This window comes from Falco cherrug, chromosome 4 (assembly GCF_023634085.1).
Source record: "Falco cherrug isolate bFalChe1 chromosome 4, bFalChe1.pri, whole genome shotgun sequence".
Taxonomy (NCBI): Eukaryota; Metazoa; Chordata; class Aves; order Falconiformes; family Falconidae; genus Falco; species Falco cherrug.
The window spans coordinates 65,274,334-65,300,934 of NC_073700.1; the positions used below are offsets into that span (position 1 = coordinate 65,274,334).

At 38.8% G+C, this 26,601-nt stretch overlaps 1 protein-coding gene across 3 annotated transcripts in view; it reads right to left on the reverse strand.

Moving 5' to 3' along the window:
• Positions 1–26,601, reverse strand: part of CCNY (cyclin Y) — a 129,335-nt gene that overhangs the window by 65,456 nt on the left and 37,278 nt on the right. The window contains exon 1 of one of the 3 annotated variants that reach the window (XM_014282493.3): positions 11,321–11,502. The exons of the other annotated variants lie outside the window; for them this stretch is intronic. Coding sequence (XP_014137968.2) covers positions 11,321–11,390 — 70 coding nt within the window. The 5' untranslated portion in view covers positions 11,391–11,502. Of the gene's footprint in view, positions 1–11,320; positions 11,503–26,601 lie in introns of those variants that run through there. 3 annotated transcript variants of the gene reach the window in all.

The window sequence follows — 26,601 nt, forward strand, 5'->3', positions numbered from 1 at the left end:
AATATTCAAGTCTTGAGGCTGACCTGATCAGCTACAAGTACCGCAGCCATTCTAAAATCAGGCAGACAAAACCTCACCAGATCAAACCCAGAACAGTGGATGGTCACCAGTCTAAGGAAACTGAGAAAGGCAGAGTAAATTTCCTCGATTCCGTGTAATCTTGAAAGTTCCAGAATCAGTTTTTCTTCCTTAATCTTCTAAGACTTTTCTCAAAACCATGAATACAAATTAAGTTTGCTTGAACACATGGATCGTTTTCTTCAGAAAACCTGCTGCCCTGAGAAGCTGTAGTCTCAGACCAGATTCAGGAGAGGACCTAAAGCGCCAAGTAATGTCATCAAACAGTTTGGTCTCTGCTGTTCCTCAGGCATGTCAGAGATGGCCATACTAGGCCTCCCCTCACCTTTCCCAATACATTTCTTGACAAAGGTACTAGGGAATTAATTCAAAATATACAAAAAAAATAAAGCACTACACTAACGTGGCCATAGTTTGCTATAGTCTGCTTTTAATCATTCACACTGACACTATGTGCTGCTTATTTATTAAGCAGTAGCTTATTTCCAGATTATGGGAATTGTTTCATGTACTAAGGCTACTGGAAAGACACATGCAAGTGTCAGATCATACATAACGTAAGAGTTTTGGACAAACACTTCATATTATTGCCTGGCAGGGAAATGCTAATTTAACTCACCAAGTTCAACTCTTTTGAGCTTCTTTTGCCTTAAATAGCTCAACACTTTCAAAGGTTCATTGCCAAATTCAGACCTGTCCTCAACCAACTGAAAGTAACAACAGTGAATTGCTACCACAGAACAGTTAAAATCACCTCATGTCAGTCTACAATACTGCTTTCAGAGTTGCTACGACAAAAGAGAATCAAAAAAACAATATACTGAATCAGAAAAGATAACGTCTAATGCAGTATGCTAATCAGAATGATTTCATCAAGTCTCCTCCAAGACAATCTACTGAGGGAATCTACCGACAGGGAAGAATAACCGCATCATTAGCAATTTGTAGTCTTGTCAGGAATGCATTTAGTCACACCATAGATTAAATCTTTAAGCAATTGCTAAGCAGACGTGAAATTTTCCAATCTGAAGGCCATGTCTAATCTGCCAATAGAAAAATTAAACATGGCAAGTCATTCCACTCCAGACAGCAGTTCCTCACTTCAAATCTCATCAGAGGTTTTTTCATTAAAACACGACAGACAGCAGACATCACAGGAGAGGTCTTACTGGCAAGTGCTGTATGTATAGAAACAGATATCCAGTCCAACTCTGACTGTGCTATAAAAGTGAAAAAAACCAAACCAAAACAATTTCATACACTCAGGAACAACCACATAAAGTGAACGTGTTATTTACCTGAAGGTCCAACTCTCCTGAAGAACCTATTTTTAACAATAGTGTCCTATATTTAAAGTACCTGGATACACAGAGGGAAAGCTAAACAGGTTTTTGTAATGGGACGGAATGTCTCTCAGACTTTCTGAAGTTCCTTAAAGGAATGACAAACATTTGCATAAGGGAGATTGGGTAGATACAACCTACCTGGGCTTCCAGAAGGCTTTACAAGGTCACCTGCTTTTGAAACTAAGCAGACATTCAGTGCTTAAAAAGGCCAGGCACTAATTGCTTAAAAGATAGGAAATGAAGCACAGGATGAAATGGCCACTTTTCAACAACTGTTCTCAGTTGTTTTTCAACACATTCAAAACCATGAAGTAAATTTACTAAGATGGCAAAGTCTACAGATGATATAACATAGCATACTAGTATCGGCTACAAAAAATGTCTTAGTTACTGGTCAACAAAACAGCAAATAAATGCCAAAAAACTGGGGCACACAGGAAAAAAATATCTAAATTCATCTTCAAAAATTACAAGCTTCAAATATGCTCAGAAAATATGTTGTAGGAATTGGGAACAAACGCAACTAGTACAGACAGATTCAAACCACACAAAAGGAGGAGGCACTTCAGCCACGTTAATGCTGTGGAACTGCCTTCCACATGACACTGAAGCTTCTACTGAAGTGTTCAAAAGGGATTAGTCAGGTTCCTGGAAGACAAATTCACTAAGAATTGCAAAATACACAGTGACTGCTCAGGAAGTTCTCAGGATGCAATTTCAGGGCAACTAGGTATTCTGAAGAAATATTGTTACGCTTCTCTGTTTTACATTCTGGCATCAGCTCCTGCAGGAGACAGGAGAGAGGGCTCGACAGAACTCTGGTATAACCAACACTTCTCACATTAAAATCCTGTTACATTGTAATCCGATACACTACCAAAATAAACAGATTAAATTAAACTAAATAGGTCCTTTGAGAGCTATTAAAAATATCTGAATTAACTAAACTCCAAGCAGCGAATTTACTAGACCAGCATGTGCTTTTTAAGTATGGAGAAAAGCTGTCATTGCCTAGTAGTTTAACATTAACTAACTTTCCTCCACTGCTGTAGTTCTGTCAGTTTTCCAGCATGAGATTTATTGCAGCATATGGACTTTCATCCTCAGAGAGCACCAACTGGACATGCATCTGCCTTTCTGGGTCTAGAAAGCAGCGGGAAAGGGCAGTATGGCATGCCTGGTGCATCAACCACAGGAACCAAAATACAGATGAGTCAGAAGTGAAGCAAGTCCAAACAAAATTTTCAGTAAGGGCCCAATTATTCATCTGCTCCAGGCCATGCTACAGCTTTAGTTAACTCCCAGGTCAGCAGATTGCCACGTTGCAGTTTTTCTGGTTGGAATAATGCTCATGTCCCATCCAACACTATACACAAATCGATCCACTGAGAACTGCCTAAGGATCTGGACCAGTCCAGGAAGAACTGGTCATTAACCTTTTCTTTTTCCTACTGGTGTATATCTAGACTGAAGCTATACATTAAAAACCATACATCTCCGATTTGTAAACCAATTATTACGAGTTGCTAGCTCTGCAGGAAAAATTTACAGTACTTTTTGGTAGAGACAAATGGAGGCTTTAGGGTTTGGTGGTCTAGTTTTCTTCTTCCACTTTGCAGATGGACTAAATGCAGAGGATTTTGTAGGCCCTTGCTGTCTTTAAAAGGAACACAAGAGGGATTTCAGCTTTCATTTCTGTTGCTTTGCTTATTATGGTTCCTACATTTTGCAGTGGGCAGTTACTTCAGGTATGTGGAATAGCATGAGAAACAGGAAAACACAGTATGAAATAAAGAAGAGAAACACAGTATCAGAAATTGGAAAAAAAAAAGAGGTACTATACTGGACAGGCAATACTGTGTAAAGCACAGGGAAAAGAAGAGCTGCAACAGCTAGTAAAAGAAAATATCCAAAACCTGAAAGCCTACTCAGAAACAGGCAGGGGAGACCACCAAATCACGGGATGGCAAAGCAATAGTTCATGAGTTAGCATCTAACAACTTTGTTGAACACTTTTGAAAATATTTATTAAATATGTTATTCAACACAGCTTATCACACATTTATACAACAAAGTGAGGTTTTGAAAAAGCCTTGGCTGTAAGGAGGGACTGGATCCTGATGCCACCAGTGCCTACCAGGCTGCCTGCCACACCTGAAGCACATCACTGCTCAGTGAAAGCCACAGAAACTTCTAACCCTTCAGTAAATGCAGATCAAAAACACCATCACTTTTTATACACCCCAAGACCTTGGTGGAATGATTTTTTTGGTCAAAATACCACAAGCTCACATTTCTAAAAAGTAACAGGTTTTGGATGCAGAGAAATGTTCAATGTAACATCTTCATTCTATACACACTTTTAAAAATAGAGATTTCCCACACTTTGTAAATCATGACCATTGCCAGCGAGAGAGACAAACTACAAAATGGAACATAACAAAGCGAATAAAAAAATACTCTTATTAAACTATGATGTTTAAGTGTTCCCTCATTGTCTTAAATTTCTTCAAATGTGTGAAGGTACAATGACGTCTTATGATTTGAAGACCCAACTGGCCTCTGACCACCTCCAAAAAGACAATGGCTGCCTTACTCTGCCTGCCCCTCATCTGCATCCTAGTTGTGCAGAAAAATTACTTGTATCACCAGTTCCACCTGCTGCCCGCGTTTACTTTGGATCCAATCTGTACTTGGTCCTCATCACCAACACCAAAACTTCCTTGCTACTTTTGCTGTAATAACGTTGCAAAATTCGGCAGCTCACAACCTCCTTTTATATAAGGACAAGAATTAATTTCACTTTGCTGTTTGTACTTTGTCCTAGCGACATGAAACACACCGAGGATTTGATTATATAATGTCCAGATATGTGGGAGGGATTTGAAGGCTTGCCGGAAAACCTGCCACTTCTAATGCATTCAAAAGCTCGACAGCATATTTTTCCAAAGTACACATCCATGTAGCTGAAATCACAATTGAGTTCCTTCACTTTTTATTGTCAAAAAAATCACCAAAAATCCAAAAGCCACACAGGCAAAAAAGATAAAATAAAAAAAATTAAAAATATATAGGACATCTATTCAATAACTCGGGCTATGGTCCTGTCATAAATGAGAGGAGCTCCAAAGAAGTTAATAGATTTATACCAATTTATACTATTCAATAACCTCAGTAGTTTCAGTCCAAATACCAGCAGATCAGTCACCATAAAATACAAGCATCAGAACTGGCATTGACGTCATTGCTGTTGGCAGCTTTTTCTGAGAATCTGTGACCCGCCTGAACCTTAGCCTTTTTTCAATAAACACTCAGGCACGTAACACATCAGTAGTTTAGTGACAGCAGCGCTGGACAGGTCTGCCTGTTCCCTTTATCACTCTTCAGCCTGCCTTGGTCTTAAGGCAACTGGAAGTCTTCCAGGTATCAGCAGAGTCAGTCTGTTTTCATTTACCAGCAACAGGCTATGATACTCAAAAATACCACAGGAAGAAAGTTTTAAAATTCACTTTTTGCAACATTAAGGAAAGTTCCAAATATTCTATTTGAAGACTCACAGAACTGAAGAACAGCACAGAAAGGAGACAAGGTTCAATTTGACATATTTTTATAGCACAAGTACTAGCAAGGTGAATCTGGCTGAAAGTTATCAGCCTTTGAAAAAATCATTAGCGTCAACTTTATTTTCTCTTTTTCAACTTTTAGAACTTGACACTGTCTCCAATCTGTGCAACTTCAAAGACGACAATGATTTGTCCTCAATACGATTATACCTGCATACTGAAAATCAGTTAATGAGAGTTTTTAATTTTTTTCCGTGGTTTACCTTACGTTTCTTGTTTGAGATATGCAGATGAAACTCCCACAACTGGACACCACCTTGCTCCCACATGAATAAGTGGAAAACAGTCAATCCATTCCTGAAGTCTTTTTAAGATCTTAGTCAATTTTCACCAATGCTGACAGGAGATGCTCTAAATTATTTTGATCAACTGAATATGGAAATATATTCTGTGAGTTCACAGTACTTCATTTCTTCAAAATACCAAGATGAACAAAGTAAAAAACAATTTTTGAGACCCTCATCTCAAAAGGTTTGCTTCATGCCTTGGCTTTGGGTACATACATTGTATTCCACAGCACCCGCAGGCCATCAGCTACTGGTATTTCTGGTATTGTCTTTTCTTCAGCATGACAAAGGGAAGGTTGTAATTATAGTTGAGGCAAAAGGCTGAGACCCCTGAGATTCAGGGTAAGCGTTACCCAACCCTGCCACAAACTTACTATGTGAATTTACATAAGTTATTCTCCTGAATTCCTAACCTCAGTGTATCGACTCAGACTCAAAACATTTTAGAAGAATGATTGTTTCTTCCTGTACGCCACATAACACCTTAAGGCTCACACAGCAGTCTGTAAGAGACCGTTTGCACTTAGCAACACAAATTAATTTCAAATCAATAGCCATGTGTAACGATTCAGGGAAAGAGTTTACACAGAGCCTATGAAAACCTTCAGATTTTAAGAAGTTGCTACTAAGAAAGCTGCCACATCTTGGAGTGCCTTAGTCTATCCTTTCTAAACATGACCTTAGCATGTACCCACCAAATTAAGCCAACTAAAACATCTGTACTTAAACCAAATATTTTAAGGACTAACGAAAGTTGAAAAAGCTACTTAGCTGTCTAAGAAAAGAAGACTGGGGACTGGAAGCTACCAAAGGAGGCAAGAGGACAGAGCTGGTGCAGGCAGGCTTTGGGCGGGTTTGAGGTGGAGAAGGAATGAACATATGTGCTCTCACAAAAGAATCCTGGATCTTCCTCCTGAGCCAAACAACATTCCAGAAGAGGAAACAGAGCAGAGAGTATACAATTTTGCCTAATTTGTGTGTATTTTATACTACTAAGTAAATAGCAATGACATCCTAAAACAGGGTGACACATAACACACACCTATACACGCAGTGGGTGCCCCAGAAAGCCAATACGGATGGAGATCTAGGACACTGTAGTGTTTAAGCCCTGAAATACCCTGGAAGTTAGCACAGATCTGAGAGTCTAAGGCAGTCAGGATGTGAAGCTCCATTTTGGACAAAGTAATAAAAAGCCTAAACCCAGGAAATCTTTCAGACCTGCCAAGAAAGAAGCAATGCCATAGTCTCCGGAGACACAGAAAGCATAGCAGGTGTCCCAGCACTGCTGAGACCCTCAGACAGCAGGCTAAGGAGTGTTCAAGTAGAATGGTGTCAGCTCCACAGATCTGATCAGTCAAATCGGCTCTGGAAAAGACTGGATGCTACAAAAAAAACTTACTGTATTTCTGCCATTGGGTGAATCCATCATGATGTAAGTAAATTTCCACTTTCTGTTTTGCTGACACTCTAAGAGCTACTCTTATGGGTTAAGTAACTATACAGGCAGCCCGTGTTGGCATACTCCCATTATTTATTTATTTTTTTTTTACACTTGTGAGACCAGACCACAGCAGAAAACTGTTCCCTATTTCCCTGAAAATCTAACAGAATTACACCTTTTTTCTTCTGATAAGACATAAACTATTTCTTTTCACTTTTGTTCTGAGTTTGTCACATTAGTGTCAGAAGAATCATATTTTTACTAACAGAGGGCATCCAGAAAAGCCACCGCTTTGTTCACTTCTGATTCCAAGGGGACCTTAACAAACAAAGAGAAGACAAGCTGGTGTCTCAAAATAGCCTTAAAGTTCTGCCAAAATGTTGGGTTTTTTTCCCAAGCAAATTTTTCTCGTTATTTTTAACTGTCATAAGGAAAACTTTCTCTATGCTCTTCCTCCCACTTCTCATCACTAGAAAAATTTCATATCCATTCTGTAATAAATTAGTATGTCTCCAACTGTCATAAAATAACACATACACAATCAAGTGGAAAATCATTTCCTTCAAGCCACCACAGAAAGCAATAAGCAATAGAAAAAAAAAAAAAAAAAAGGAATGATTAGAACAGAGCAGCAGCTTGCAAAATATCCTTATCTACCTCCCTTTCTTTTACAAGGATCAATATATCTTATTGGATTTCTCCAATAAAAAATAAAATAGTTAACACCACCAAGAGCATTCTTAAAGCCAACTTCATATTTCCTGGAATGAAAAAAAGCATGTGAATGCAAGTTTTTGCCAGCTATGTATAACCTCTGTAGCATTACAAATTTCACCGTGTACACAGATGACTGATTGCATATTAGTTTTCCTGAAGATGCACACTTTTCTGTTGAACAAAACTCTCAACAGAAGTTTTAAAAAATTACAAATGAACATGTCAGCAAATGAAGTGCAAAAGCCTTAAAACAGCGAATACTGTCAGTTTATGTAAATCAGTAATCCAGGCTGCACTAGTCTTCACTACACTCACAGAATCTAACCCCCACTTCCCATTTTCTCACTTCATTTCTGACTTCCTCATTTCAACACTGGCAACTCCAAGCTTCGATTATCTTCTGTTTATAAAGGGAAGAACTCAACAGTAAAGGCATAAGAAATGATAGACCACTGCACAGAGAACTGAATTCCACCACAGTCAGTTATCTCAAGCCTTCACTACTTACAGGCAGACAAAAGTTCATAAAGATTATCAATAAAGACCCTTGATTATATCTAAATTAAAAGAAAAGCCTATCTTCCCATTATTATTTAACTTCTACTCAGCCCAAAAGCAGAGCTTCAAGAAATATTTTGCATTTTGCTATAGAATACCTTCTTTCTAGTTCACACCAACGTTCCTTGAAAATATTTACATTCTCAACACTACTGGTGCAGCCTGGTGTCCACACAGCTGCTGTCCTCCATCTTAAGACATTTGTATATACGTATTATTTTGGGAAGTAGAAATATTATCACACTTGGAAAAAATAACTCTTTAAATCTACACTACCGACAGCAGAACAACGTGTTTTGGCTAAGTTACCCTTCAAACAGGACTACATTATTACTTGGTCTTCAGTAAAGCGGACAAGAAAAATTATAAAAGGATGACCTTACTCAAGTCATCAAAAGTAACCCCTTCTGCAACCGATACAATAACTTCGCCAAGTACAACTAACTTGTCTTACTAGTAGCAGCTGGCGACCATCCATCACTTGCTGCTCTGTTACTTCATCCAAACCCTCACCATTCTCCCCCTTACGAATGTCCCATTCCATTCAAGCATGTGCTCTAGTACATCTTTTCACAATAGTTTCCAACGCTGCCAGGCTTTGAATGTTTTTTTCTGATCACATCTTACTAGCTAATAAAACATTTGGAGAATGTGCCTCTAAATACAGTCTGGACCGTGATGGGCCAGAGAATCTTAGCCAGAAGATTCCACTCCGCACCAAAAAGAGGAACATGCACTTTGCAAGTCCCCATTACCTCAACCTCAGCCTTGATTTTGTCAGGGAAAAACCTGAGAAAATCAAACAAGTAAACAGTTATAAGTTGGTAGAAAATACGTTTTCAAGACGGTCAGAGGGTGCCAAACAACAGCAGATGACTATTTGGAACAAATTCCATATAACTTACACTAGCAGCTACATCCTGGAGGTTTTTCCAGGATTTTCTGCTCAGCTGCTGTGGGGAAGCACTCAGGGCTCTGCAAAAGGGCTGCCTGCAAGATAGGATGCTCTAGCACAGGCCCTCACAAAGACCTCCTGCAGAGAAGAAACTCAGAAAAAAAATCCATGATCCTCCTAAAATTCAAGGTGAGGTGCAAATGAGAATAGAAGGGAGAATAACAGAAAGGAAAAAAGTCTAAGCAGAACATAAAACTGCTCCTGTTCAGTGCTAGATACAAGTCCAGAAACACAGCTGTTAATACAGCTCTAAAGCCAGGGACTGGTGTTTGGCAAGAATAAATTTCGTACTTCCAAAAGCCAGTGAATAATATTATGCTACAGTCTCCTCCGACCACCACAATGAACTCCTGCAGTGCTGCTCCTAGTCAAAGCTGGGGCAGAAATCTGTGCAAGATAAATGGGAGCGGAAGGAAGGGTCAAAGGAAGGTGTTTAAATTAAGAATTTTTCCTTCAAAAAATTAACTATTAAATAACTTGAGAGTTTTTTCTGTCCTGGGCTTAGCCCTCAGGGTGTTTGTTTAAGTTTTCCCTTATATTTTCAACCGATGCTTTAAAAAGGTTCAATTGATGCGAGTTGCTGACCAAACGTTCAACTAGTTTCTGTCAATAACTGCTTCTTCTGCCAGTGCAGAAGCTATTTTCATTAATAAAACCAAGCGAACAAGTCAAATTCAATTTGAAATAGGAAAGCTTGCATAATCTATTAATAAAACCAGCAGAGATTAAATCATTAGCTCAAAAATCCAGAAGGATAAAGGGTCTTAAAACAGGACAATAATATTTGCTGTATCTCCCTCCTTATCAAGTTAAAGAAATATATTAATACTTTCCCTTTCTTACCATTCTTAGTATATGGGTTACTTTATTCAGTAAGACAGTTTTAACTTGGTTTGTGTAGAGGAATGAAGCTGGGTTAATTAACATTGATAATATACAGCTGTGGGCTGGCTTCAGGGCCAGCGGGTTGGCTGATGTAGATAAGGTGCAGGTGTGACTGGCTAAGTTAAGTGGTTGAGAGTCAATGAAGAGAGAGCAGCCGAGGAAGATGCAAGAGAACTGAGAGAGCAAGCACTGGATGAGGTGAGATGAAGAGAAGGCAGCAGAGGGACTGGCATGAAGAGTATGTTGGTGTGAGATGGTAAAAGACCTTGTTGAAGCTTGATAGTTTGGAGAGTGCTGTGACAGGTTTGTCTATTTCTTTTAAATCCTAAATCCCTTGCAAGTAGAGCCTGAAATACATCACATTTAAAAGTGAGTTATGTGTTAGCACAGTGTTTCAAGTATACGTTTTTATTTTTATCAAGCACAGCTAGCCCTACTGACACCTTGGAAGACAGCATGAAATATTACTAGTGGTTATCCTTGCTATACATCAGACAGGCCACCATTCTGAATTAATGATTATAATATTAGTATAATATGATAATATTAGTAAAATATGCATGAGTGATGCACATATTTGGGGAACCTTATTCTCATGTAAATAAAAAGAAGAATCATTTAGCACCTTCTAACAGAAATATAAAGATTAACCTATGTAACCAAATAAAGATAAAACTACAGCTGCTTATCTAACCTGTAGAACTTTCTTCTCTGGCCAACAAAAAGATTTACTATATAAACCAGATCTAACCAATTCTCCCTTGGAAAACTGAAAATGTAAAACATGAATCTAAATCCAAGTTTCCTACTTCCTTATTTGAATAAGAATAAGCCTTACTCAAACTAACACCCAATTTTTAATTACTCCGTTCTAGACTTTGTTCAGGCTTTGAAGAAGTTCATTGCAACACAGCTTCAATGATCACAACACCCTTCTTCAGAACTACCACAGAAAAGCCTATTCAAACATTTTTACCACTAGCTACAGTTGCTACCAGAGAAGACATTTTGCCCCAAAATCAAGTTTCTATTAATATACAGTTGAAAACAAAGCTTGCCATTTAGAACCTCATTTCTTGTATTGCACCTTTGAAATTTATCATGCATTACAACCAGTACCACACCATCAAATTCCCTGTTAATTTTAATTTGCATCAAATGAACTGATATTCTACTATCATTCTGCCATACTGCATTACCAACTAGAGAACAGGCTGTTGGTTTTGATCTGCAATGATCAATGACATGAATTACTATGTCAGTAGACTGGCAAACAGTTCTACTTTTAAATCGCAAAAAACACGTTGTGGCTTTGTTATTTCATAGGGAGATGCCACCAACCATTAGTGAAAATTAGTAGAAATATCTGGTGTTCTCACTTTCCAGCTCTGGTACCTTGATATTTTTTTCTTTTTTTGTTTACTCACCAAAACATTTTAGACCCTTTAGGTGTTGGTGAAAGATGTTCTTTACTCCTTGTTTTAACGGAACTATCATTAAATCTTCAAGTTAGTTCAGGAACATTTTTCAATCAAAAATGACATAGTCTTCCTGTTAGGTGTTTTCTTTTCATCTTGCTTGAATTCCCACACGTCTATTAGCTCTGAAGAACAACAGTATATTAAGTTAAAAAAAAAAAAAGAAAAAAAGGCATTGAGAGGGCTTTCTCCATTCTGTTTTATTTTTCGCAAGAAGTATGCAGAGACAGCTCAAGAGGAAAATTACAAGTGCCTGCAATATACAGGAACAGCAGGAGGAACAAAATCAACAGAGAACAGAGGCTGACTGGATGAAGGAAAATGGAAAAAAGAGGTTCATTTGTAACTCTTATCAAGCTTTTCTGTAATAATTGAATTTTTTCATCATCCTGATAGCTCGTAATAGGCTGCAGTGACCGAAAATGCAAATGAAGAAACATTGCCCATTCTCCTGATGCAATTAAAAGCTTTGCTTTTGGCTCACTCTACTAGATCCAACAACAATGCAAAGACTCCCCACGGGACAGAGCACTGGACTGCTCCCGAGTCACCCTCTCTGTTCTGCCAGTGGCTCTCACTACACGTCTCACTACATTTAAAGACTGTCATATGCCTTCTCAGTGCCACAAAAATTAAAACTTTGGGTTATCTCACAAAGGTTGAGAAAATCTTGCATCCTGCCGCTCTGCTTGTAAGAAAATGCAGCCTTGGAATCTGGAACACAAACTCAAAGAAACCAATATTCTACCGAATCTCACCTTCCCCCCCAACCCCCCTCCCATTTTAGAAGTGGAAGACAGCAAATGAGGCACCACAGAAAAAATATCAGACAACCATGACAGTAGAATTTAGAAGTAACTTAGCTATTTAGGACAGTCAGTTACTGAGGAAAGCAGTTAACCTGGAGATCCACCAACATTCCCTCTTTTTTTCCTTCCTTTTTTCATTGACTTTTTTTATACGATATGCCAGGTGATAGATAAAACAAACCTGAAGCTGAACTAACTTGTTTTCAATATTAAAAGAAGGAAAAATGTCAAAGATGCTAATAAAGAAATAAAGTAGGACAAAAATGAAATGAAGAAATTGCTATTCTAATGGACAAAGTCTTTTTGACACAACACAAAAACCCCTCACAATACAATTTCACTTGCTTGTAGTGGGGTTTGGTCTTAAGAAAAATAAAGAACAAAGAACACCTTTGGCCATCAGGGAAAAAAATTTATACTAAACTATCTCAGCACAGCTGTTCCTTTTAGAATAATAAGGAATAACATAAAATAATTTTTCAGAATTATTCCCAATTGAATAATTCTGAAATTATTCAGATTTATACAGATTCAGTTGATTAGTTGGACAATCAAAAGACTAACAGTACATCAGGGAAAACAATTACAAACCAGATTTTATAAAAAAATAACAAATCAGGCACTCAAAAAGATACTGGCTCTTATTTACCACAATTATCCCTTCTGGAGCTTGAAGGTATATAAATAGAAACTTTTCACTGAGAGGTTTATTATATTTCATTTTGAAATAGCAAGAAGTCTGACACTTCAGACAATGAAGGACTTCACATGAATGTATTCTTCATTAATAATTAATAAAAAGTCAGCTGGTTTGGCTGCTGTCAGGGTAGCTTGGTTATTTTCTTTTAGCTGCTACCCTGTTCTAGGTAGCAACGCTTTCTCCTTCATGCCAAATCAGGACAGTACTCCTTAAATACACAGGCTGAAATAACTGTCTAGATTACACTGAGATGTCACTATTCTCTCTGTGACTTTTATCTCCATAAGAGTTAAACTCTAACAGCTTGGCTTAAAAATATTCTGAACAACAACTAATAATTTTTTTCTCCTTATTGTTAAAATATTTTAAGGCAATGTAAACTGGTAAGGAATATTAAGAATATTTTTAATACCTTAAGTATAAATGCATTAAGTAGGGCAAACTGTGTATTTTATTTTTTTATTCCATAATGAAGTAAATAAACGCTACTGGTAGAGCATGTCAGACTCAGCCAAACCACACAGATTTTTCTACAAAACTGTAATACAATAAAAAATTCTGTTCTAAAATGAGAGAGATAGTTGATAAGACTAAGAGGAAATTTTTTCCATATTTTTATAGTGGAAATATATATATATTTATAATACACAGCGAGAACCTGGATCCTTTTTGCCTTTAGAATCAGAAATAACTAATAATATCTGAGATTTCTCCAGATATGTTCTGCGTTCATTCTGAGTAAGTATTAGTATACTACAACAATATCAATTTCACTGGTAAAAAAAAAAAAAAAAGTTGTTTGTGATTTCACACAGCCTGCATGGGTCATTTCACAATCACATTTAATACCTGCTAGTGTAACAGAATTTCAAACACAATTCAATATTCCTAATGCATGACATAATCACTACATGCACATATTTTCTATTTAAACTAAATAAATGCAGCACAGCTCAGGCAGATGAAATACTCTGAAGGCTAATAACATTTACAGTTACGAATGTTTTGCCGGAAACCTGAGCACCACACTACAGGACATAAATTCAGGAGAGAGTTCCCCTTGACTTGTCACATATTCTAGCTAGAACACCATATATTCATTTTACTCTGAACCCTGAAGTACTAAGCAGCTGCTGCAGAAGGGTTCCCAGGCTGGCAGACTGATAAGATGTGGCACAGCTAATTTTGCTCTCAGAGGTGCCAGTCAGGAGGCTGATGACATGCTAATGAAGTCTTAAAAGGTCATCACTTAGAGGTCAACACCACCCTAGTAAAGATTTCTGTTCCACAATAGGGATGAAATCAAGAAGGAATATTACACTACTGAATGCTTTTGTTACTAAAACCAAGTTCTGCACTAGATGCATGCCCAAAACTCATAAATGCTCCTTTCCATTCTGCTTTCCCTCATTATTTCTTCACCTGCTTCCTATCACACTTCCCCATATTCCCGTACTGAAATTACTATTTTCTTTATATGAAATATTAAGAGCAGGAACCTAGAAAACTAGTTCTCACAAGGATAGAGGAAAGTCCAACAGAGCCAAACCGTGTTATTCTGTGACTAAAGAATGAATGGTTCGTTTACTTGTTGCCAGTTATGACATCAGGATCAGGACAGGGATTTTGGAGTAGGGATGGTTACTAGACAACTCACAATTCTCAATAATTCAGGAATAACACCCACACCACAGCCAAGGGGGATTTAATGAACTACCTCTCTGAGGTTGTCCTCAAGCCGTTGTTCTGTGCATCTGCAGATCAGGACACATGGCACAACAGGCTCCTCTCTCTGAAGGGAGCCAAGAAAATATACAGTAATGGGATTATAAGTAATTGGCATGTGGCACTACAAGTGAAAAGTGCAAAGTATATGGCATGAGGTTCCAGTTAATTTCTATTATCCTGAAATATTCTGGATCATTATCCTAATCATTATATTCTAAATTATTACCCTAAATATCCTGACATATTCAGGTACCTCCCATTCATTGGACTAACTTTCACCACTCTTTGAACTGAAGGTACGGTCTCACAACTGAAATCAATACACAAGGTACTGTTCTATGTATGAATTTTTTTTTATGTACTATATTCCAAAAAACTTGTATTTGGCTAGGCTAGTAGCCTCCCCAACGCTCTCAGCTAATCAGTTTATGTTTCCAATATGCAGACTTTAACCTACTACTAACAACTTTGGAAAACTTTACGTGGTTCGAAAACTTTCCGCACAGCGCTCAAACTTTGGGAAGTTCAGCCAAAGCAGCATAGTCCATGTGCAACTTTAATCAGACCTCCTTCATTCTGACAAGTCTTTACTTACCCGAAGTACAAACTTCTCTCTCTCCCCAGTGCTTACAGGGGCACTAGATGGAATGCATAAAATATGCTAGCTGTAGGAGCAAATCTGCAGCACGAAATGAAGATAACAGTTATTTGAAGGATCTCTTCCTTTCGTGACAGAACACAAGGTGTGCAGTAGACTGTAAAAAGTGAAATCAAGTCTCTCATGACAGCAGAAAAAAAAAAATGGTTCCTCTGCCTCCAGACAGTGCTTGTTCACTGTGAGGCAAAACACAAATTTTACATAGGGAATCCTTGGCTGCAAGTTCCCAATACTCTGCACATCCAACTCTAACTAAGGCTTGATTTAAAGACTGCTGGAGTAATCAAGAATTACAACCCTCAATCAACAACAGCAGCTTTGCTAAGAAAATGAACCAGTACATAATTCTATGATAATGCTCAGTATTATCTGGGCACTTAGAAAAGAGCACTAGATTAGCAGCCCTTTGCAAAATGACTCTGTATATCAACTCACCATCTGCAGTGCAAGGATAAACCTGAGAAACCTCCTGACAGACTAGGAAAAACACTGAGGTCCACAAGCACTACTGTGCAACTTACCTTGCAACAAGATTTGAATAGCAGAAGACCTGAGCCCACAAAACAAAGAAGAGATGAGAAAGACGCTGAGAAGCTGCCCATTATGTGCCCAGTGCTACTTGATAAGGCAGGAAAGAATCTGTAGTTCTGGAATTTGTGTAACACGAGGGGAATGGCAAGATGAATTAAGTTTGAAAGGGAACTTTAATTCCTGACATTTCCTACTTTTCGAGGGTTCAATTTGGGGACTTTAATATTCTTTGAACGCACCATTTATAACACAATTAATACAGAGAATGTCCACCGCCCACTTGCTTCGTAACATGTTCAAGATATGTTATACTGTATGTGCTTTATACAAAAAAATTTAGAGGAACAGGAACTGTGCTTCAGGGCTGACCACTATCTGATTTTAAAAGCACGTTCTTCTCTTTTGGTTTTCCAGCTGAACAATTCTTTCTATTTAAGTATCGGCCTGAAATAAAAAAGCTGTCTTAGTTCAGAATGAAATTAAGTAAATAATTCCCCACTGCATTTTTTCATAATACTACTAAAAAATAATTGAAATAATTTTTCTAATATTCACCGTGAATTCAAGATCCTTCATTACAAGCTCAACCCTGAAAACAGTTTTTAAACTTCATTCTAGATTATCTATTTATTGTCTCCAGAAGGCAAGAATGATGAGATAAATATGTATTTGGTTTTATTGTCAGGTGCAATAAGATGTTCAAGAGAAGAAGTGGTTCCTGCTCTAGAATTCAGGGGTAGAGCATCACAACAAAAGCTACTGGCTGTCAGCTTCCCAGGCATGCAATAACTGACACAGTTCTTTAAAACGTCTGTGAACTACTTGTTTGTAAATGATGAAACATACTATGCTAAGTGAGCAACTATTACAGACACTTACTCTGAATAAACCCTAAGTACATCAAGTCTTAGTATCAGTTGAGATAGGCAAATGATTGCCCAGGATCATTTGGTCTGCAACGAAGAACAAAAACCATGAAGCTGTCAGAACAGATTTTCAATGCTGTATTTTCAAATCCATTAATGTGTTCTCTCTTACTCTACTGTGTGTTTACCAAGTAAATGAAGTAGCTAAGCTGTTGGTCTCATTAATCTCCAGTTCTTCATTAAATATCAAGCAGCGCTCATTTCCCTGTGAGTTTTGTTCCACTAAAGATTGTACTTAACTACATAGAATGTCTGGGGCAGATGCAGGATTGCTCAACCTCATCTCCAGGGGCACTGTGACTATGTTAGCATCCCATCCACTCAAAGCACAGCAAAGCCTGTTATGTTGCTGTTATATTGTGTAAACACACCTATAAGCCTACCAAGATCATCGCTATTCTGTTCTGCATCTTTGTGGCAAGTGCCAGACTAAACAGCAACATGCAGGGCTTTAAATGCGTCTTCCAGTTCGACTGCAAATATTTCTAATCAAATCAGAAATCTGTTGCCTGTGATGGGGTTAAACAGCTAAAACTGATTTGCCCTAAGCTTACAGTTAAGCATTATTAACAACAGCTAGAACTCATAAGAAGATGACTGGCATCAGAAGAGTGACTGAATAAACAGCTAAGTTGTGCTGATAGAGGAGCTGCTTATGTCTGCAGATTTCAACATGGAATCACACTTCAAATCACCAAACACTATTATCGCATTGATAAAATGCAGCCTTCTTTTAAATCTTATAACCAAAATATGTGGCTATTTTAAAAATGTTTTTTATAATCATCTAATAGGACACTGACAACAGAGAAGATTGGAACAACACACAAAGGTAATATTCAAGGCATAAAAATAAGCACCTGAATTACAAAACTGTACCAGAGACAGTATTTTATTATTGCTTGTTCCATTAAGTGCTATATTTTCACACTAGTAGTAGAACTGCCCTTGAAGAGATCAATTTTTCCACTGTTTGTGAACTAGCAGGTATTTAATAGAGAACATTAGACAAAAAGCCTAGTTACATGGAAATCTAAGTGTTTGTATGAGGGCTGTTGCTCAAACAGCAGCTGTATTCATCTTGGCAATAAAGCAGCAGCTACATGCACATAAGGAGGCTCTGGATTTGGGTAACACAAACAGGGAGAGGTATGAACTATCTGAAGAGAGTTTTCATTATTATGCTGCTAAAACTGGCTGCCATAGGGAAACTTTCATTAGAACTCAGTGAAACTCGGGCCACTTGGCAAAGTGCTACATGGCATGCAGAGTACAATACCTACCCCAAAGGCCCAAGCAGTCTACCACAACATAAAATAATGATAGCAGAGTATTTAATATACGCAACATACTATTTTCTAGATGTGCTTCTAATTGGGCGTGTATTTAGATTAGTTCTCACACAATTTCTGCACATTTATTAAAATATTTTTAATATACAAATCAGGTCCTAAGTAGTCAACTACATCAAAACAGTTGTTATCTATTTAAAAAAAGAAAACAAAAAAAAAAGAGAAAGAAGAAAGGGCAAAAAAAAAAAGGCAAAAAACCCCTAAAACCAAAAAAGATAGGATGCATTTGGGTAAAAAAAGTAAGTACGAAAGTACTGAGACGCATACTACCTCTAAGTAACCAATGGTTAGGAAATTTCAGCTCTCTCTCTTCTAAATTGACACATAGAGAAGCGCCATACTTGCTTATTTTTATTGTCCACAAACAGGGCTCACAGACAATAGATGATGTCAGCTTCTTGGCTTGTAGATAAGTATTAAAGCATAATACTATTTTTAGCTAACTTCCTAAGGAAATCAGGCATATGCAGCTCTGTTAACACTCAGCCTTCTCTCCTACTATTTGTTGAGCCCACAACCAGCTTCAACAAATTTTGTTAAAAAGCTAAATATCTCATACATACAACCTGCCTGCACATTTTGGGAAAGCTGACAGGCCAGCGTAGGAAGACAGTGTACTAAAGCCCTCGTTAAAAGGAAGGAGGGCATGATGGCTCACTCCAAGGTGCGGTGGCTGGCCGACACCCTGCCATTTCCAGCCCAGGGACAGCAGTTGTGTCAAGTCAAAGAGGGAGGAAGATGGAGCACAGCAGCACAGGGCACATGTAAAAGGCACCTATTAAGAGACAAAGAAAGAGGGAGGCAGAGCAGAGAGAGACTTCATTAGACTTGCTGCTCATAAAACACCATATATACATCTGCATATAGCATGCTACGCTCTGTCTTGGCAGGAAGATTAGTTCAATTGTTTAAGGGGACTTATCCATCCCCAACTAAAATGACCCTAAGTGCTCCTTACAATCTTCAAAATATGTCCCTTAGCACTAATAATTTTATGATGAAGGCTAAATGATGTTCAGATAGAATTAAAAAAATTGAGGTAAACTGTATTAGGCTATTTCATACAAATGCCCATTCTGAACAGCAATTACATGTTTATTCTTACATCCTGTAGGAACAAAGTCATAAAGGTGATCTGTCTTAACAAAATCTCCAGATGCAAAGACAGGGGAGAACTTAACTAACGGCATCTGGTTTTCCTCTGTGTCAGTGGCCTTATTGCTGGTAACCACCATAAATTACTTTTTTATCATCAACTAGGAAGTCACACCACCACGTGTCTACTTCCATTAACCTGCTCCTAGTGCTAGTTTTCCTTCACTTTCCAGATGTTTGATTTTCTTCTGCAACAAACTAATGCTACAGTAACTTACAGTATTATCTATCTGTACATCTCTCTCTCTGATTTTAGGTTTCCTGCTCTGTAGTTACACAATTCAATTTTTCCCCCTCCAGATATTTTTTCTCAAAGTTACATTTTTTATCTTATCCCTTTTTTGTATTTATTCCTCTCGCCCCAGGGCTTCGTTTTTAATATTTACTATATTTTCTCTCTTTCCTCTTCCCTAGCAGAAAAGAAACTGGAGACAACTTTGCTTCTCTCTGCTCCTCCAACATCAACATTGAGCACTCATCAGTTATTTCCTCACTAGGTACATTTACTTCCTATGTTTTCTTTACCAACTTCCACCCATCCAGCATTACATGTAGCACTGAACAAACAAAAAGCAGCTTCACCAGTGGCTGCCCACTCTACAGCAGGTGAGCTACCTGGATATCCATTAATCCAGCACCAAAATCAGAGTCTGAACTAATCTAGCAAGGCTCACTCGAGGGCTTCAACGCTGAGAAGAATGGCAGGAATGGCCACAGCATGCAGAAGGTGAAGTGGCAATGATTTCTTAGGCACTGGTGCGCTCAGTCTATGGGCAACGCCTTTACTGCAGAGGCCAGATGGCTTCAGGTAGCCAAAAAGGCCCAGAGTGAAGGAGAGGAGGTGACCCAGGACACCATGATCAACTCTGGAAAAAAAAGACAGGAGCATGTATCAACTGTGGAGAGCCTCATGGATGTCAAAGCTGGGTGGCACAAGGGAAGCCTCATCAATTCTTTCACAAAGAAAGGTGACAAGATATGTATCTTCTCAATATAAGAAATGCAGTTGCTAAAATAGAAGGTTGCTATGTAGGGGAAGCACGCTAAAGCATAAAGCAGCTTTAAAGGAGGGTTGTGGCCTAGAAAAATAGAGGTTAAAGGGGCTTGCATGAGAACAGTAAGAACATGCATGAGAACAGAGAACACACTAATACTAAATTGCACTTAAAACATCACTAGTTTTCCCAAAAAAGAACAAAATCCCTTTGCTAGGCTCCCACACACTCAGCCCATCCTGCTAAATAAAGCCTAAATTATCAGCTGCTCACCTCAGCCTCCCTGCAAACAGTTGACAGAGATGAATCCAACGCCTATGTGTAATTCTGCATACATTCCAACATGGAGATACAAAACAGAAATTGACTACATTTAGAGAAGAGTTACTTCTAAAAACCCAACCCAAGACCAAAAAGATCAATTTAATTCCTCCTAGACAGCTGGCAGCACCTTCGCTTTTCTTCCCAGTGGATCTGACTGATCCTTGCCTCCTACCCAGCTCCGATTTCTCTAGCAAGCTCCCAGTCTTCCCACACTGCCTGCACTCTTACCGTGGGTACACGGCAAGTCAGAACGCACCTACCAAACGTGTATCCCTTGCGCATGTTATGCGCTATACCTCGAAGAAGAGTGCTTGAGTACATTTAGAAAAAAAAATATACCTGAGAGAAAGAATGAGACGCAAGTATGTTTCATTTATAAAATATGATGGTAAACTGTATATTTGATTTAATGTGTATATTATGCATATATACTTTATATAATTCATATATCTCACACAAAGGGAGGCAGGCATTCAAAATCACTATAACCTGATAATTCAATTTTATTATCTGTCTCCTGTCTTGGTAAGAACTTCACACAGATGGCTCAGGAAAATTTTCAGGTGCTTTTCCCCTCCCAAATATCTCAGCCTAGAGCTGGGAGCTGCTCTGCACCATCAGATACACTACCCGCTTAACCAAGACTTTAATCTTGTAGATAGTAGCATTAAAAATTTCAGGGGAAAGTGAAAAGAGGGAGCCAAAAGAGAGAATAAATAAATAAGAGAGGCAGATGTAGGTTTTCACCTCCACAGGCATCACTCAAGTTACAAACTGTGTCAAACAGCAAAGCGCTAGACCTTTCTTCCTGTCCAAAACTTTGCAAGCTTTCAACTCACTGCTGTTTTGTCATCTTAATTAGAACCCTCCTGATTTTCTCAGTGCGAAGACAGAGCAATAGCATTTCCCAGCATTCTATACTCACAATGCAAGCCTAAACATCAAGCTAAATTAAAGGGTTTTATACACCACTGGATGAGCAGAACTAAATGGTTTTCTGAGTGACAGGTACTTTTGCAGAATACCTATCCACATTTCTAAGGCATCTATCACCATATGATCTTCTGACAAAAAAGCTTTTCTGTATTTAAGTCTCCAAATACTTTCTTTTTCAGTGCTGGAACACACTAAACAGAAGCTAGAAAAAAAATAAGTTACCATATAAATGCATGCATAGAAAAATCCTGCAAGTCCCAGATTACGTTACTGTTTCCTTCTCTGCTTTGTGCACAAAGACTGGTACAAACAAGACAGAATCACACGTACACAGCAGACAGGCTGCAAACTCATCAGGGGCACATTTGAGAAGGCATGTACTCAACAACTAATTGCTTTGGGAAAGAAAACAGTATAGAGGGTTACACCTACAAGGACTCTGAACTAATTGTAGGGCAAGTAAACAGCCCTGAATTACGACAGGTTTATTATACTGCTCCAGAAACATTTTCCTGTTCTGTACCACAAAACATATGCAGAATTAAAACTTAATGCTTGGGCAGAGTATTTCAGCTGTATATTATAATGCCAAATCCCTCAATCGGAAAAACAAATCAAGAAACACAAGTCTTGGGGATGAGTCTTCTGCCATTTCTTCTGCATGCTGACACGTGCATCATCCATGCATGGGGGAAATAAACACCACACATGCCGCCTATGAACTCACAACCACTCTAATGTGTTTGCTGGTGAAAAAAATCTATTTACAGAAGGTTGCTAAACATGACTGTAGAGACAGAAGAGCAAACACCTTAGTGAGGTTTAAAGCTCTGCTTGGGGACAGACCCTACCTATCCCTGATGAAACAACTACTGCAATACTGAAATACATCGTTCAAATTTTATTTTCTTTTAGCATTTCACTGACAATCCTCCAAACAACTAAAACTGGTCACAATACCTTTATTAGAAAAAGTTCGCATCTTTGTAAGACAATATTTTTTATTAAATTAGTAGTTAAATTTTTAGGAGATATATGTAGATCCACATAAGTATTTGTTACGGATAAAAACAGCAAAGGTTCTGTAGACTGAAATGTTTGCTTATTTTAAAGGGAAATGAGAAAAATACTCTGAACAAGACAAATGGGCACTTAAAAATAAGTCACACTAGGGATGACAGAGGCACCTGTGCAACCTCATCAGGTGGGATGAATACAGACCTGATGATCTCTTGCAAGGATATTTTCCACAATCTATTTTTAGGAAATAGTTATGAATTTTGAGCTTAATGCAATCTAATAATGGCTTTCTGTATACAAAAGAGCAGATAAAACAACGTTCAACACTGTATTGAAACAGGTAAGCTTCAGACCTGTAAGAGGAATTACTGTTTCAAACCATTTTTATCCTATGAATCTCTCAAGGGCTGGGGAAGTTTTGCATTATGGTCTGTAATGCAGCGATAAAAGCTGGAGAACTACCTCCCACTGGTTTCAAAATAATAAGTTAAAAAAATGTACAAGCACATAAATGTCAACTGCATTTTTGCACTACATAGGGCAAAACTTTGGCTATAAAGAAAATAAACAAAAAGAAAAATCCGATCTTTACTGATTTTCCTCTAAAAACAAAAGCTTCCCCCCCCCCAGTATTTCCTTACCCATTTATGAGGGAAATAAAGATTTGGCTTGCATTCACATTCAGTCCCAGTTATTAGCTCTATAGCAGCTGGTCAGCGGCTTCAATGAAGCTAGAACATTAATACCAGCAGGAGAACCACTACACCTTACATAGCAAAAAGGAGCCTGTTTACTCAGCAAAAGGGTTAAAATTGAGTGACACGGGGAATTACAACAACAAAGTACCCCTACCAAAAGGATTACACAAGTAGCCATGGAATCAGTCCTCCATCTCAGACCAGCTCTGGGACAGACTGAACATTCACAGCACAGGGCATCTACTCTGAACTGTCACCCCTGTTACCAGGTCACTGACAGAGGTGACAAGCAAGTGACAGCACTGTCCCGCAGGTATTCTCCTACATAGAGAGGTGAAATCCATCATGGGCCAGTGGGAAAAACTCAGAGAAAGCCCCGAAGCGGCCCTGAGACTGTGGCAAAGAGCTGACAGCTCCAGAGTCCCTCTGCTATTTTTTTGCTAGAGGTGTATTTACGCGCTTTACGATGTACATCCAGAAGTCTAAGATCAGCCTTTATTCTACATTTTTCCTCCTAGGCTGCAAAAGGCTACGTCAGAAGTCATACCTGCTCTGTTCATTTAAGAGATTTCACATAATCGCCCTTGACAGGCACACAAACAGCATGTCAGCACACATGACGCCTACCCAAACCAGTCTTCACTACTTGACCTTGCCTGGACAGCACCACTGGTGGAAAACTGCAAAAAAGAAATAAAAACCCACTAACTGGAAACCTCAGACCTAAATATCCCACATTAAGTTCAAGGCACTGTAAACCTGGACCCAGACCCAATTTTATCCAAAACACATACTGCTCAGGAAATAAAGAGAACTAGAAATGTCACTGTGTAACAGCCTGTTGGCAGACGAATTAAACACACTGACAGGTTACTACCACCGAACAAGGGAAGGGAAGTGTCCCTGCCCCCCTCCTTGTGCCTAGCAATGTGGTTTTAACTGCTCCCTTCAACAGCAGCGGGTGCAGAAGACTCTTCCAAAGTCACTCCTACTCTCTGCTTCTGAAGGGAGTTACAATCCAGCAAAATTATTTAATGAAATTTAAAACTGCATTTTTCACTTAAATAGGAGGCAGTACACATGCAGACTTGGCCTGCAATAAATATCTCCCTACAACAGCAAGCAGGCTCAGCAGAAGACTAATGCCCCTGTGGTGCGTTGACCTTGGCTGGACACCAGGTGCCCACCAAGCTGCTCTATCACTCCCCTCCCTCAGCAGAACAGGGGGGTACAAAATACGACAGAAAAAAGCCCTTGTGGGTCAAGATAAAGGCAGTTTAACGAAACAATAGCAAAAGTCATGTGTGCAGAAGTGAAAGAAAAGAGAAGATGTTATTCTCTACTTCCCATCAGCTGGTTATGTTTGGCCACTTCCAGGGCTTCAGTAAGCTTAGCAGATGCTCCAGAAGACAAACATCATAAATACAAATGCCCCCCCCCCCCCCCCTTCCTCCCCCTTTCCCTTAGCTTTTCTATCTGAGCTGACATCATATGGTACAGAATATCCCTTTGGTCACTTTGGGTCAGCTGTCCTGGCTATGTCCCCTCCTCCCAAGACCTTGCCCACCCCCAGCCTACTGGGGGGAAGGTTGGAGAGACAGCCTTGGTGCTGCGTGAGTGCTACTGGGCAGTAGCCAAAAGTGTGTTATCACCACCTTTCTAGCTGCCAGTACAAGCACAGCACTATGAGGGCTGCTGTGGGCCTCAGCCAGACCCAGTACAGCCCCACTGGTAGCTACAGACATGATCGTGCTACCCAGCCACCGGGGTTTGGTCCTGCAGGCAGAGATGGGCGCCAGCACCTCCTACTGCCAACCACAGGGGGACACCCTGAGGCACACAGCAAAATCAAACCGGACTTTTGTTTAGAATAGGAAAAACACACCCGTTCAGCAAGGTCTGTGAACCAGAAATTGGTACACAGCTCAGTCTGCCAACTGGATTACAAACAAAGCCCCCACACAAACCAAGGATGAGTATGGACTCCCCACCAAAGCCACCACCGCCTGGCACGCTGCAGGTGGGCATGCAGGGATGCATATCCACAGCTGGGAACTTGCACAAAAGGATGGTAAAGGAGGGGAAAAAGCAACGAAGACCTTTCATAGGGCAGATGAAGATCACAATAGGAGAGCAAATACTGGATAAAGGCAGTAGCCTATCTTAAGAAAAAGAAAACACAATGCTGTAAACTAGTATCCACTACCATAATAATCTAGGTTACTGTTGTAGTTTGCTTTGAACAATGCCCAATGACATTTTAATAAATTGGTCAAAAGGTTAACTAGCTCTGCAAGGTTTTCCACCTGACACAGAATACTATACTGCAGCATAAAATACATTTTTCAGCAATTTCGATTCACCTTTTTACCTTTCAGAGTAGCAATTCCACACGCTAAGATTAAATAATGTTACCTCATTGGGGGTGACAAGAGACTTTAGTGGCAGCTGTGTCTCAAACAGAGCTAAAAACTTCATCTCACAAACCCTTCCAGAAAATAGTCACAATAAACATAGTCCTGGACTAGAAAATAGAAGCCTTGAAAGTAAGCATTTTGCAGACCACATAAAAAAAGTTTCTGCTTATATTTTTGTTTTGTACTATTCTGACTTAATTCTATCCATCTTCTGTTACTACTTCGCACATGTCACAAATCACTTTAATATTTAGTTTTTCTTACAAAAGCCAGGCTGCCTGCTCTCAGTGTTCACCAAGTAGTGAAAAACAGAGGCGACAAATCACTGCTTCAGAGAGCTCACCTTTGAGATTCTGTATTGAAAGTGTATTTTCAATATATATATATTCCAAAATATATGAGTGTACTGAAGTTCAGTCAAGTCCTTTCTGAACCATTTAAAAAAATATATTTTATTGCTGCATTAAACAAACAAGCGTGGGTTTATCTCATTTAATCTACTCCTTTAACTCAGTCTTTATACCAAGCTTCACTTGAAATGGCAGATTTGTTATTCTCCAGACACTAACTATTGAACCACAAAACATGTTCTTCTACAGAGGTAAGAGCAGACATTACTTCAAATACACTCTGTATGCTGCCTGCTTAAAACAGAGTAAGAGAGCACTATGTTAAACCACTGAAAAATATTCCTAATGAGCTAAGAGTGCCTCTAAAGTTGAGAGAAAACAAATTTAATTAGCTCAGTTGTTAAATGATGTCAAAAGGAACTTCAACATTTTTTCAGCCGAAAATGGAATATACATGTACCCAAATTAGATACTGATTTTAAAAGACAGGAAGGAAACTGTGCATACCAGATGCAAAAAGGGGGACCATAAACTTGAAATTACTAAATAGAACTGGTTTGTCCCTCTGCTGTCCTTCAGCAGGATGCACTGACTGACCAAATAGAGGCAAAAATCGAAGACCTAAGGTGTA